Source organism: Lutjanus erythropterus, chromosome 20, assembly GCF_056507025.1.
Source record: "Lutjanus erythropterus isolate fLutEry1 chromosome 20, fLutEry1.hap2, whole genome shotgun sequence".
Classification (NCBI taxonomy): domain Eukaryota; kingdom Metazoa; phylum Chordata; class Actinopteri; order Lutjaniformes; family Lutjanidae; genus Lutjanus; species Lutjanus erythropterus.
Window position 1 is genome coordinate 13,167,740 of NC_139336.1, and position 14,308 is coordinate 13,182,047.

General features: G+C 39.7%; 1 protein-coding gene across 3 annotated transcripts in view; it reads right to left on the reverse strand.

Moving 5' to 3' along the window:
• plppr1 (phospholipid phosphatase related 1) overlaps positions 1 to 14,308 on the reverse strand; it is a 68,973-nt gene that overhangs the window by 31,996 nt on the left and 22,669 nt on the right. For all 3 annotated transcript variants that reach the window (XM_084746137.1, XM_084746138.1, XM_084746139.1), the window contains exon 2: positions 13,329 to 13,438. In XM_084746137.1, coding sequence (XP_084602263.1) covers positions 13,329 to 13,388 — 60 coding nt within the window. In that variant the 5' untranslated portion in view covers positions 13,389 to 13,438. The remainder of the gene's footprint in view (positions 1 to 13,328; positions 13,439 to 14,308) is intronic.

Sequence of the window (14,308 nt, forward strand, 5' to 3'; positions counted from 1 at the left end):
CATTTTTTGTGCAACTGCAGGTACATTAATAAAAACACTTCCTCATTATGTTGATAGAAACCTATTTCCTTGTAAATTAGTTGTATATAAACAGAATTTCTAGAAGACAGGGCTGTAATCACAGGTACTTTCTATACACTTGAGCCAGCATGCTTTGTGTTTTAAAGTTGTTTGTGCTACGAAAAAGACACATTTTAAGCAAAAAAGGTGATTGTTGGCCTTGTTCTAGCAAGCTTAAAACTTACTACACTAATACACTGACCTGTACGATGCTGCAAATACTGAATACTCACAGTTTCCCCTGAGTCAGACAATACAATAAAAGTTAACTATATCTCAACTATATCCTGTCCAATCTAATTAGTTGTCAGGGACGAACTGTTCCTCTGTAAAATATGGAGGGTGTGTGAACCAGACTGGACAATATGGCCAGTGGGGTTCAGACAGTGAAGGCAAGAAAGCAACTGTGTTTACAGAGGACAGGAGAGAAACGCTGGCAGCTCCAGTCCTGTGACAGATGGCCGTGCTGAGATGTCCAGGTGTGTGTGCGTTTGTGTCTGTGTGTGAGTGAGTGTGTGCGTATGTGTGTGTGAGCTTTATGGGTTTCTGTGCCAACTTTTCGAATAGCTAGTTAGCAATATATTTTTTTTTACTTTCTCCTGTCACTGAAAGGTAGCTTGCTGTGGAGAACATTTTAACACATTTTTCTAATTGGGATTGTTCTGATACAGATACCAATGTTGGAAAATACAACCAATACTGGCTAAAGTACTGCAACGGTATTGTCAAGTACACCAGTCTATGCACCGATACCATGTAATTTATTTACCCCAAAATAGGACCCTGCTACATCCAAGCAGGGACCCATACACTTTTTCCCCAGGATGGCAAAGTCATGTTCTTTGGCAGTCAGTCTCTATATGTATTTGTTCTTGATTTACAAAGAAAGGGTTTATCCTGAGCCAGGCTATACAACAAGGATGGTAATCACATCACATCCATACAGGATTAGTGGTATACATCTTAAATATAAAAAATAACATTTTATAAAACTCATTGGTACTGGATTGGTACTACTGATACACAAAGTTCAGGTATCACATCACAGAGGAAAAACTGTCAGAACATTTCTAGTCCACATGCATTATCAACTATTGGTATGAGGAACCATAATATCTGGCTGCGCACCACACCTTGCCACATCACAGTCATAGATAAAGGCAAACGGTTAAGTGAAGACACTAACATGAGCAAAAATTACATTTTTCTGTGTTTCAGATTGTACAAAAAAATCCTCTTGCCTTCATCTCAAAGCTGCTTGTCGGCGAGACAGACAGATAGCGGATAATTTTATGTTGTGCCACAAACAAGTTCCAGCAGGATAATCTGCTAAAACATTATTCATGGGTCTCCTTTGAAAATATGTTAATTCCTTTGCTTGCAGAAATGCCATGTAATACCTTGTGGGATCACACACCTGAGGATGTCAGGTTTACAAGGAAATGCCTGAAAAGGGCAGATTAATAAGAGGGGTGTACACTGGAGTACACTTGTTGAACTTTATTATTATTACTGCAATTTCATTTATTCTGACCTTTATCTTATTTGCATTTGAAGGAGAAAAAAAAGACCAAAGCTTGCCTCAAGCTCAGTCATGGACAGCAACTACATTTGTGTTCATTCACCAGCCTGGGTTGGGTCAGCAGTAGCCTGAAAAGCTAAAGGGATAGTTCGGATTTTTTTTTTTATATGAGGTTGTATGAGGTACTGAAGTGTTTGTTTGCCCAGTTTGGAGACGCAGAGAGGAGCAACAGTACTGAAGCTAAGCAATGAACTGCTGTGGACAGGGTCAGCGACAAAATGTATTTAACTTGCCACATACCGCTGCCTCGATATGTTAATGTGTTTGTGTTATTGTGTGACTTCAGTATTTCAAAAGTTTGGATTCACCAAAGTCACACGATAACACAAAGATTGAGATCAAGGGCAGCAGCAGAGCAGCAACTCCTGGGTTTTGTGAGGTAAAATTATTGATTTCTCTTATGGAGTTTGGTAGGTTTGGAGAGAGATATATTTGGCTTATAAAACAGTGGTTTCCCAACAAAGAAAGACAAAGACAGCGATGGAAAAAGGTGCAAATATTCAAAAACATAGCTTACACTCAAACTGATGTTTTTTTGAAGGTGGACCTTTTTAAGTAGCTAAAATACCTTCTGTTACTGACCCTGTCCACAGCAGGACATTGCTGAGCTTCCATGCTACTGTAGCTAATACACTGACCATTGATAAATACCTCGTATAATCTCACATCAAATAATCCAAACTTTCCCTTTAAGGGTGCTGGTGCAAAGCACTGAGTCTGTTGGATCAGATCAAAGATCAAGATATCCTTGGACCACATCCTCCCTCCTACATTCATCCCAATAAGATTCTCTCTCAGATCTCTATAAAACTTCCTCTATCACTCACCCGACATCCTTCCACCTCTCCACACTATAAATCATAGAAAGCCATAAACAACCAGTGAGCCTTCAGATATGATGAGAGTCGTCGGGCCGTGGCAAATTAGCAAAACAGGCCACGAGAGACAAGCATTTTCAGCTTGTTCAGTCCGATCTTACTCTCCTCTCCTCTCGTCTGTGCTGTAGTCTGTAGCGGGCCCTACTCGAGTCTTACCTTTTGATAAAGATGTTGTACTGTGGCAATAATGCAGTTGAAAAGAATACTGTGGCGCAGTGTGATCCCTGAAGCCCGAGCACCACTTCTGTGACTTTTTCGAGAGCGGGCTTTTGTGTGACAGCTCTACACCTGGGCAAGTGTCCCTTTTCGCTGTAAAGCATAACTTGTGGCTCCATTATATTCACTCCCCAGCCAGCGTCATGCTGCATTAGCTGTGTGAAGGGCAGACTGACAAGACTGGCTGTCGTAAAATGGTTATACAAAGTTACTGCAGCATGCCATTATCCTTCTCCCTCAGAGGGTACAATTCCCCTCCTTTACCCAAGATTCTGACAGGGTATTTTGGTGCAGCGATATACCTCTCTTGAGTGTTAACTTGACACATTTCTCAGCACCTTTTGGGAAAATACATTCCTTCAGAGGAGTGGACAAGAATTTTATTCTGCTAGCATTTATAAATCAATTATTGCAGGTCTCTATCAAGGTAAAATCTGCTCTTTCTCAAGCTTAATCTATATTTTGCATTTAAAATTGAATCATATAACTACCTGTAATGGTTAAAGGGATGCTTGTAATGACAAATGCACAGACAATTATCAAAGGATTGTGGTTCCCCTTCAGCTCTAAAGACATTTATAGCATTTTTTAACACATTGCTTTGCCCACAACTTTACTGTTTTGGTTCAGTTTCTCTGCTCCCAGCAACCTTGTTTTCAGCCACAGCAGGAAGCTGCTTTCAGGGAAAAAAAAGCTCTGATAAACCCACTGTATGCTACCAAACACCAAACACAGGCAGACAAAACAGTAACTAGCTGCTGAACATAGTGGAGCATTCAGCAGCCAAAGAGCAACATATTTCCTTCAGGAGTGAGTGGCAACTAAAGCAAAGCTAGAATAAGAGTGAATATTTGATTTACATTCATCAGGTGGACAGAAACATGACTCCAAATTATAAGCCATATTGTTCTGTCCCTGCTGGATGCATTAGTTTAATACTGTTCCAATTATCTGCTAAAAGGTTGCCCATACCAACTTTGTGTTTTCAGCTAATTACAATGCCACAAAGTTCCCATGAAATTCAATTAATGTAGTTGGCAATGAGAGGTATTTGTAGTCCACTCAGCTACGAGCCAGAAAGCTAATGTTATGCTAGCAGATTCAAAGTGACTAACACTAACACAGTAAATATAATTTGACAGTGTGTTTCGTAAGACTATCCAACCATGTCACTGTCTCCAAATCAATATCGGGATTTTCATGAACAAATGTTAAGCCATGTGTACTGCTGTCCACAGCATGAAGCGACAAGCTGAATAGTGAACAGTATTGCTTAAGTTTTGTGATACAAAGTATCCATAAGTATGCTGATGCCCGTAACGATGGACAATGACGTCATTGTTTTGGGGGGATTATAAGGGTCTTCGTGTCCATAACGTGTCCCTAACTTGTTATGTTCAGCCTCTGAAGCTTGAAACAAAGTTAGCCAGCAAGCTATACTGTGGATGCTAAGCTAAGACAATGATACTGCAAATAATAACATCCTGATTGAAAGAAACACGCTAACAACAGCCTGCAAAGAAGAAACCCTGCCAGTGTAACAGAGCATGTTGGGTTCTCCTAACTAGGCAGGTTTAATAAGAAACTAATAAACAGGATATGGAGATGCAACGTTAGCAGCAACAGCTTCTTTTTATTTTCTCTCCTACATTTCAATAATGGAACTTTACCATCAACTTTACACAACTTCAAACACAAAGGGCTGTAAAACTCAGTAACGTATAGAGTCGGTTCTAAATTGTATAGTTAAAGTCATGTGACTGATAGTTATGTTTACTTTTCTGTCGGGTTTGGAACCATTTTGCAATATTACTTCTTCTATATTTGCAATTACTTGAATAATAAAAATCCAAACCTAATTAATTTTTTACCCATCACTCGTTTTCTCTAATCGTCCCAATGTCTCTTTGCGTCTTTGTCTCCTTTACTCCAAAATCTTTTTACTGTCAGTCCCACCGCACATCTCCTCCCTCACACTGAAAACAACCAGGAAAATGTTATATAAATCCACCACCAAGTCCTAGATTTTCATTTCGCTGTCATGTTGTGTTAGTAGACTGGAAAAAGTAAAAGACTGACAGAAATGGGCATGTTAGTCTGACTTGCCCAGATTTAGACCATGATATCACACTTCTGTTGTCAAACTTGTGACACAACAGACAGCTACTTGTTTCTGTTTTTTTTTTTTAACACCTATTCAAGAAGCTAAGACAGAATGTTGAATAGTCGGCTGTTAGATTTGGGTCTGAGCCCCCAGTGAAGATGTCTTTTATAGTCCTTACTGAAAATAAATGTCAAACCACTGTATTAAATAGCTTCAAATGGAAAATCCCAGCTGTAACAGAGGCCATCTTTTTATCGAGGCTTATTAATATGGCAAGTACAGCTTCTTGTGCTGTCTGAGGTTTCAAGAAGGGTCATCCAATCAAATTTCTAAGGCTTTCCAAGCATAGATATGACATTCTGCCCCATGTGCATTTATAAAGCAGGTGCACCAGGCTGAAGTCACAGTTTGTTTGCAAGGTGCGTCTCTCAACTTATTGCATGTACATATAAGGAAGAATCGCAAAGCAAATACAAGGAGACATGTCAACAAAACTTGATTATGCATTCCTCTGGATTTACTAAGGTCAGGCAATTTGTGATGGCCAGTTTTTTCCAGGGAAACATCTCCGCCTCTGAAAGGTAGGTATAAACAAAGCACAAATGGAATTTAAATGAGTTACAATTAAGGCTGTGGTGGGAAAAGAAATCACATAGTTTCACCACTTCTACTGACTCTGTTATCTAAAAATAAATAAAGGAATAGAGCCACAACTAAATTAGGTTATTAGAAAGAAAAAATAAAGCACTAAGTACTGAGGAACATGTGTGATTATATTGTACCAGGCAAACAGAGGATGGGAGGTCGTGGCTTATGTTCATATGAACTTCACAATGACATTATGAGATCATGACTGTATTTAAATCAGTACTGTAGTGAAAAATGAGCTGTATCAACAGCACCTCCACCTCCACCTCCATCTGCTGTGTATTTTGTGTGTCTATGTCTTTGTTTGTGTGATTTTTCATTTCCCATAAAGGTCACCTGTCTCCTACTGGACCATTTATATAGCTAGTTCTAAATAGAACAACAGTGATATACTTTTATCAGTACTAAACTTTTTTTTCCCCCAGGTGAAGTTTAAAACAAATGTTGTGGAGTCACATTATCATCTATTTTCTAAACTTGGCACACTCATGGAAATCCCACTGCTGAACTGGGCCTACAATATGAGCTCTCCTTCTGCTGCCTTAGTAAATCAGGAGCTAAACCCACGCAGATTGCAGCCACAGATTCAATAAAGACGCACAATTGTGCACAATTACAGACAAATCTAGTCCTTCATCTTAAAGTCTTCTTTTTTAATATTTACAGAAACTTTAATTATGTTGTTCCAAAGTGAGTCTAATGCTACTTTCAGGCACACAGATCTATGGTTCAGTGGTTGTTAGTTGCTCTCTGTCTTCTGACACAAGACCACACAGATATTCATACCAACTGATTAAAAAGGTCATATTGCATTTATTTTGACTGAAACTGTGATTCGATTAGTGGAAATGATAAATTTTGCATGACAGTTTTCATTTCTGGTCAAAAAGGGCATCTCTGCAGCACTACAGTATTTAATTATAATGCTGTTTTCTCACACACTTTTTCTGTGATAATATTGACAATATTGCAATTTGACTAACATTGTGCAGCCCTAGTTCATAACGCCCAATACAATGTGTCACACGCTTTTGAAATACGATTTGGTTATTAAAGAATGTGATTAACAGCTTCAAATGGACCTTAATACACAATATTTTACAGACATGGTGTAACCTTATCTATTAATTAATTGTGCTAAATTTTAACTGTTTTCTGAGTGTTTTCTTACTTTTCAATGAATCAGCTAGTCTAAATTAAATTTTTTGCTTATTCAACATGGAAATTATTTGCATTCCTATTAGAAACATGGTGGAAATGACCATGCAGGTGATTACACACTAATGAAACATATTTACGAATTTATTACTCTATTTCTGCCAATAAATCCTGCTAAATCTAAATCAGTTCAAAAGACAGAATAACCGCTGTGCCGAATGACAATCTGCCTGTCCTCTCTGCAGATTTAAGTGAAAATCTCTAACTGGTGGGCATGTTTCCTGTCTAAACTTCAACTAAACTATCAGCTTTAATTAGGCTGTGTGCTGTTCTAAATTTAACACACAATTCCCCTGATAAAAGCCCTTTTTTTTCAGAATCCCCCAAGTTAAAATCACATTGCGTCAGTGCAGCCAAGAGAGAGAGAGTGCAACATCAAAACCATTGGTTCCTGCGGGGATGGGTTTTTTGTTTTTGAAGTAATGACAGCCTGGAACATTATTACGCCATACCGGCAGAGGAGATTGAGCAAGATGAAAGAAAGAAATTAGCTCTGAGGTTGACGGTGGGAATTTTCACAAACAGTAGTCGAGAGATGGGTTCATTTTCTTACAGCCTGGTGCAGGTGATGTTTTGAAAAGACTTTACTAGGCCATTGCTAACAGCCAGGTTTTCATTTTTGCACACAAAACCTGAAAAGTATGCGGTCCAAGTTAGATTAATAAAAGCCTGGGGCTCTGTGGATTACATAAGCTCATCCGGGGGGAGGTGCAGGATCTGTTCTCTCCTCATTCTTCACTGCTCACCTCTACAGCTCTGCCTTTTTAATTAATATCTCACCATTTTTGCAACCTTTCACTTCCTTCCCCCTTCATCCTCCCATTCTCATCTACCATTCTCCTCCCTTGCGTCCCATCTTCCTGCTCCAGTCCTCTCATCCTACACTTATTTTATTCCCTTTCATCTCATGGTCCTGTTTTCCTTCTCAAAGTCGCTCCCACCATTACAGCAAAATGATCATGTTGGGGTTAAGTAACGGATGAAAGAAAAGCAACAAGTTACATGACTAAATAAACAAATCACCATAAATAACCATCCTCCGTGTCACACCGCCTCTGGCACTGAACCGCATGGCCGAGCGCCTCCAATCAGGGCGCTTTACTTTGGTCACATGACCGTGCTACTGTCCCTCTGCCTTGTTCCGTTCGTGACAGGCGAGGTGAGTAAGAGAAAGAGGGCAAGAAAAACAGAGAGAAGAAGAAACAAAAGGAGGAGAGAAAAGAGTGAAGGGATGGAGTAACACAGAGGAAGTGGAGGAAAGGAAGAGCTCCTGTGACACCATGAGAGATGGGAGGAGATGAGGGGAGAGATTGAGGGAGGGAGTGCGGAGAGAGAGGAGGTGGTGGGAGAGAAATGAGGCTGTGAAGATGTGACAGAGACATCAAAGAGGGAGAGGAAGAGAGGAGAAAGCGGGGACGGGCAGGGAGACAGGGAGATGGATAGGATGCCTCTGAGAGCTGCCTGTGAAGAAGAGGGGGAGTAAGTGAAAACAGAATTATGAAAATTAAAGAAATCTCACTACTCAGTCATCTATTACAGTGTCTCTAAGGAGCTATTCTCTGCTGCAACATGGAGAAAATATACATGGACTGATACAATTTCTAGATATTTCACCATCTTGTGGTTGTACGCTCTTCTCCTCATGAAGGTTTTATTGATGAAAGTGTTAACATCAACATTTCTGTGTAGTAATTTTGAGCTTTGGCATCACAGGGCTGGGTGACAATGTTATACTTAATGGATGAACTTTGATTACAAATCTACAAATCAATTATTTCAATAACTTTGGCAATAAAAAATTACTTCAGTGATTAACAACTAATCTGGTCAGTTGCGATGCCCACAAAAAAATCCATATTGCAGAGAGTCAGGGTGAGATGATCTCCTAAGACTCCACCTTGCCAGGCTTCAAGTCATCCATTTGTTTCCGCACCAAATGTGGTCAAGCCAATCTGTGTCCTAGGAGGGACTGCTGGCAGCTACGGGCGTGGCTTCAGGTGTGACAACAGCGAGAAGTGCCATGGAAGCGACTCGTCTCGAACAAACAATGGCGGCTCCTGAAGAGGCTAGCGTAGATACTGTAATAGCATCAGTTATATCAGAAATGGAGAGTATCACTTCATCAAGATCAAGGCGCTAAAGGCTTTTCTAGATGTTTTGGTTCTTCTACCGACCGGCTTTGGCAGGAGTTTGATCTGACTGGTTGAAGTTAGCTTGTGCTAGACAGATGGTTCAACCCAATCACCTGCCAAGTGTTCTTTTGAAAGTGCTTGCCCTTTTCCAAACAGTTTCTAAGGATGACTTGCCAGAATAGTTCTGTGTAACAAACGATATGGCGTGTCAAGTTAGGAGCTTACATGCATGTCCAAAATCACATACAAGGCACTACATACTCAAAACGTGTTCTATCATTCAACATACTATTGTACACACATACTACTTTACTTGTGTAAATTAACAGAGAAGTGATTCAGACACACTACTCAGTGTGTATATAACTTCACCTGAAAGCCTCCTTGCCAGCTCAGAACATGGGGGTTTATGTTTTGTGCTGATAGTTTTAACCATTAGTACATTTCTTGAAGCCAGCTTTATTTTGCATTATTCTGAGTGCTTGTCCCTGAGGTTCAGTGACATTAAGAGGCTAATGTTGCTGAGAGCTAACCCTGGCCCTGACCCCCCAGACCCTTCCTGGCTCTCACTCAATGCTGCTTGCCACATTATTTTTATTTTCTTCTCCACAACCATCTGGCGGAAATCCTGGATTTCCCAAATCTGAATGTATCTCACAACCCACTTGGGAGCTCTGATCACAGGGTTGAGAGTGACTGTATTAGACATTTGAATTGTTTTATGTGATGCAAAGCCTTGTAGAACACATTTTATTGCACTGACCATTAATTTCATCATCATTACATGTGATTCTTTCTTTGCAGACACTGGGATATAAATGCCAAAATGAATATTGATTTCAACCACATTAAAGCTGCAATTTAGTTTTGCACTTTAATAAAATTGACCAACTAGTAAAGGACAGATTTGAAAAAAATGTTTAAAGTTGCCTCTATCACGTTTTTATTTCATTATAGCAATGTCCAGTGTCCAACACAGTCAGCATCCAATTGATCTGGGCATCCCTAATGTCAAGTATAGGTTAAGCCAGCAGAAACACTGAATCCTATATTTCCCAGAATGCAATTCAATGGCATTGTGTGTCTTAAACTCTATGTGCCCAGTTTGTAGGAGGGCTTTCTGCTAAAACTTGAAATTATCCTGTCAGTTTGCAATTTACATTTTGCAGTAATAGATTCAAGTAGATATTAAAATGAGTAGGTGAAGAAGACAAGGGTATAAAACTACTCATAATCTTGGAGGAAGCAGTTTTCAAATCTTGTTAGGATTGTGAACAACGCTGTCAACACTTCCCTTTCTCTCATTTTCTGCAGTGATGTGATTAAGTAAATAACAGCCATTAGTGGGACTTGTAATGATTTTAATTCTCTCATCCACAACAAAATCATCAGACAGAGGGATCTCCTGGGGAAGATTCATCAATAACCAATAACAGCTGCTCGCTGATTTGCTTCATTCTGATTTGGTTACCAGCAATGAACAATTTTGAGGAGGCAAATGTTGCTATAGTAACAGTGATGTCTCTAACTGCTGAGAACCAGCTAAAGTTGGTAATATCTACAGGAAGTCTGGAATAAAACTGATTTTTTAAACAAAATTTAATCATTATAATATTATTAGCCGATGGTTTATTCAGAAACAATAAAGATATTTCACAGTGTGGGAGCTCATACCAGCTTAATGTCACACAATTATTATTATCATAGGAAATATGCTAATTCCAAATGAGAAGAATGGTTAGGAAACTGAAAGCCAACATTTCATCTTTATGGCCAATTTCCAGAACAAGAAGTTATCGTACTTAGATCCACTTGTATGAAACATCACCACTGGTGTCTGGTGTGTGGGATAATTTCTCCATATTTTCAGGCAGCACTTCTGTATAATCATCCTGAGTGCAGAGTTCAGAGTGTATGTTACCAACTAGATGTTGATCTGGGCATGCTGTCACAGACATAATAATTAGTTACCTATTAAACCCCCCTCTAGTTACACATCCTAATTAAACAAATTGCACAGCAACGATTAGCAATGTCCAACTGAACATGTCATGCCGAGCACCAGCCAAGACACTTGAAAGCTGTAAATGAGAGAACTGCTGTACAATGATGACAGGCTGTCCAACAGAAGGACTTTCTACAAAAGCTGAAGGACTTTGTGATGATTAATCGTGTGTCATAATTCAAAACAACATTTTACAGGAGGACGGCGCTTGTCCATAACCACTGTGTTTTGGTTTTTTTATGTTGGCGATTTTTCACATGCTCTAACTGGCTGTGTGGGAGTGAAAATGACATTTCAAATGACACTAATGGGGTTTCTAATATGGCAATCATAGCATATACAGTATGTCTGACTTTTTCTGACAAACACAAGTAATACACTGTGCAGCATGTACCAGAATTTTTAACTGATTTCTACCATTTCTGGGTCAAACTAGTATATTGCTATTAGTTTAGTTATCGGTGTAGCTAGTGGCCCTTAGCTGATATGAGGAGCCAGGTTCAGCAGCCTCCGTGACCAATGGAGGCCTGCTTGACGACTGGTAATACCATACTGAGGTGATTTACAGTGAATCCAACCAAGACTCTGACTCTGGAGATGATAAAGCTGGCAGGTGAAGACAGGAGACGCATGAAACAGCGAGGAGCGAGAGGGATATCAGGCATCTAACACGGTGGATTAAGGATCTATTTTCAACCAAACCTTAGGTAAATGTTGAACTGCGGAAAGACGTAACCAGAAGGTGAAAGCAAGATGTTCTGTCAAGTTTTACAAACAAGCTTGTTCCAGTTCTTGAATTCAGCAGGGCTACAGTTTATTACAGAGAACAGGTGTGAGCTTATTTTGTTAATTTATGTAACTATAAAAGCTAACAAACTCAGAGAGCAAACTCTTGCAAACATGTCCTCTCTGAAATTACAGAGGGCTTAGACTATCACATCTCGAGGCACAAAGAGGTGCTACTAGACAGAACTGGTCGGAGTTAGCTGCTTAGCATTCTAACCTCAGTAGATATCTCTGCTACACAATACATATATGTCTTTGACGTGATGTAATAACCGTTACTTCTTCACATTGTATTGATAATGTTTTAATCATTTTTGTTTTAATTAAAATTACGGCACATTGTACCTTCAAAGTTATCATGAAACAGTTAGTGGGTTATGCGTATTGTTTATGCGTATTATGCATTTCCTGGTAGGCAGCTAGAGAGGGTCATTGATTGGCAGGAAGGAAAGAAGAAACCCAGAAGGAATTTTCTCTAAGAAATATGAGTTTTCACCCAAATCAGTGAAAAAAGTTATTAAGTTATGATATTGTACAGTGAGGTCCATTTCCCAGAAAGAGTCCACTTCAGTAAATGAGCTGTAGTGAATGTATTCTCCTTCCATGCTCCGACAGCATCATAAGCGAGAATGTGCTTCATTGGATGCAAATTCAGTGTACACTTCCTAATGCAAGATGAGTCATTAACATTTTTTAAATCATTTTCCAGGAAAAGACAAACTCTGAAATACCATTAAAACTACCAGAGGATATCTACAAAACAACATACGGCACAATACATATGTGATAAAAACACTTAAACATTGATTGTGCCTCTTAGTTTATATGGGATGTTATTTATTTCCCTGGTTCTTCTGCCTGGTATTCCAGATGTGAATGAAAGCTAAAATTAGAAAAATTAGAATCTCACAATTGGAGGCAGACCATCTTTCTTTGTTCAGTGACACAAAGCTCCATTTACATTATTGATATCTGACTAATCAATAACGGGGGCTGTCTTGAGTTTATGTCTCAGATGTGAAAAGACGTGCAGAACGATAATGTGATTCTTGCACAAGTGAGGTAAAACAATACGCCACGAGGCCGCTCCAAAAGCAGCAAGGCTGAACATCGTGAATCAAAGGGGAAATTATCCATCTTATGATGGAAGGTTGTCAAAAAATATGACGTAAAGGTCAGTGAAGAAGGAGGTACGAGATAAAAGAAGATGCAGAAACTCATCGGTTCTGAGTGTTATGCAGGATATTTCCTCAGAGAAGCGTGTGTGTGATGTGTGTGTGGGAGACTGTTGAGGAGAAAGAGAGGAGAGAGAGTAACGCAAGGCGTCCTGAGACATCTCTCTGATTAAGGACTTTCAGCTGACATGGTAATTAAATATGGAGGAGTGGCACAATTCTTACACACACACACACACACACACACACACACACACACACACACACACACACACACACACACACACATTCAGCTTTCCACTCATTGCAACACTTTACGCTCTGGTTGACTGTGTATAATTTACCAGAAGAGGTCATTTGCTAATGGTAAATTGTCAGTCACACACACACACAAACTCATCATGTACATTCCCCAAACCAGGATTAAAATTCATGCCCATATGCATGAATTTTACACTTTGTACAGAAGCACCGATAATCACTCACTCACTCACTCACACACACACACACACACAGCCTCTCACCTCTACGAAGATGAAACATGGGATGATGGAGTAGCTGCGCAGGGTGTTGTTGGACGCCATCTTGTCTCCTGTCGGGAGACGTCTCCTCTCAGGATTCACGGCAGCTCACTCTGTAAAGACGAGAACATCAAGTGTCAGAGTTCATTATCTGACAATGACGGAAACATACCAATAACATTCTTCCCTATCAAACTATAGATCTGTGTTATTATTGTTGTATGTTTTGTACTGTGTCCACTGAAATGGACTACTGATGAGAACCACTCACCAGTTTTGAAGTGTATCACAGATTATTACACCTCAAAGATCTGACAACACTTGCTATTGTTGATCCATACATCTAAAAAAAAAAATAAAGACTCAACAACAATGGACGAGGGGACTTTTTCCCCTACAAGAGCTGTACTATCATAAAAATCGACATGTAGCTGTTATCAATCTCGCACAAAGACGATGAGCAGTCTTTTTTGTGAGGAACGCTACATATGGGAAATTGAGTTAAAAAAGCATTTCTAGCCAATCATCCACCCAGCCAGCCACGTTTGAGCTGCTTATCGTGGGTCCCAGTGTCAGAAAAGGACAAGCAGAACAGCTAAAATGACCTTTTTCTCTAGCAAATTTCCTCTGGGGGTTCCAAGAAATCCCAGAGCAGCTTGGAGATTAATTCCCAGTGTTGTGTCCTGGATCTACCCTTGGGTCTCCTCAGTTATTTTTGCCCACAAAACCCACAGAAAAAAAGAGGTGGACTGAATGCTTCCTTAACAGTTGCCACAGCCAAGCAAGGTAGTGGCAGGCTTTCTCAATAGTAGGGTTGCCAGGTCTGTGTGTTTTTCTGCAGAATTGGGCTACTTGTAAAGTGTTGCCGTGGGCTAAGTTATATTGTCCACTAGTTGGGCAGACCCATTTTACATGTAAATTACATGAATAACTAGGATTGTTTTCATTGTCAATTCATCAGTTGATTATTTTCTTGATAAATC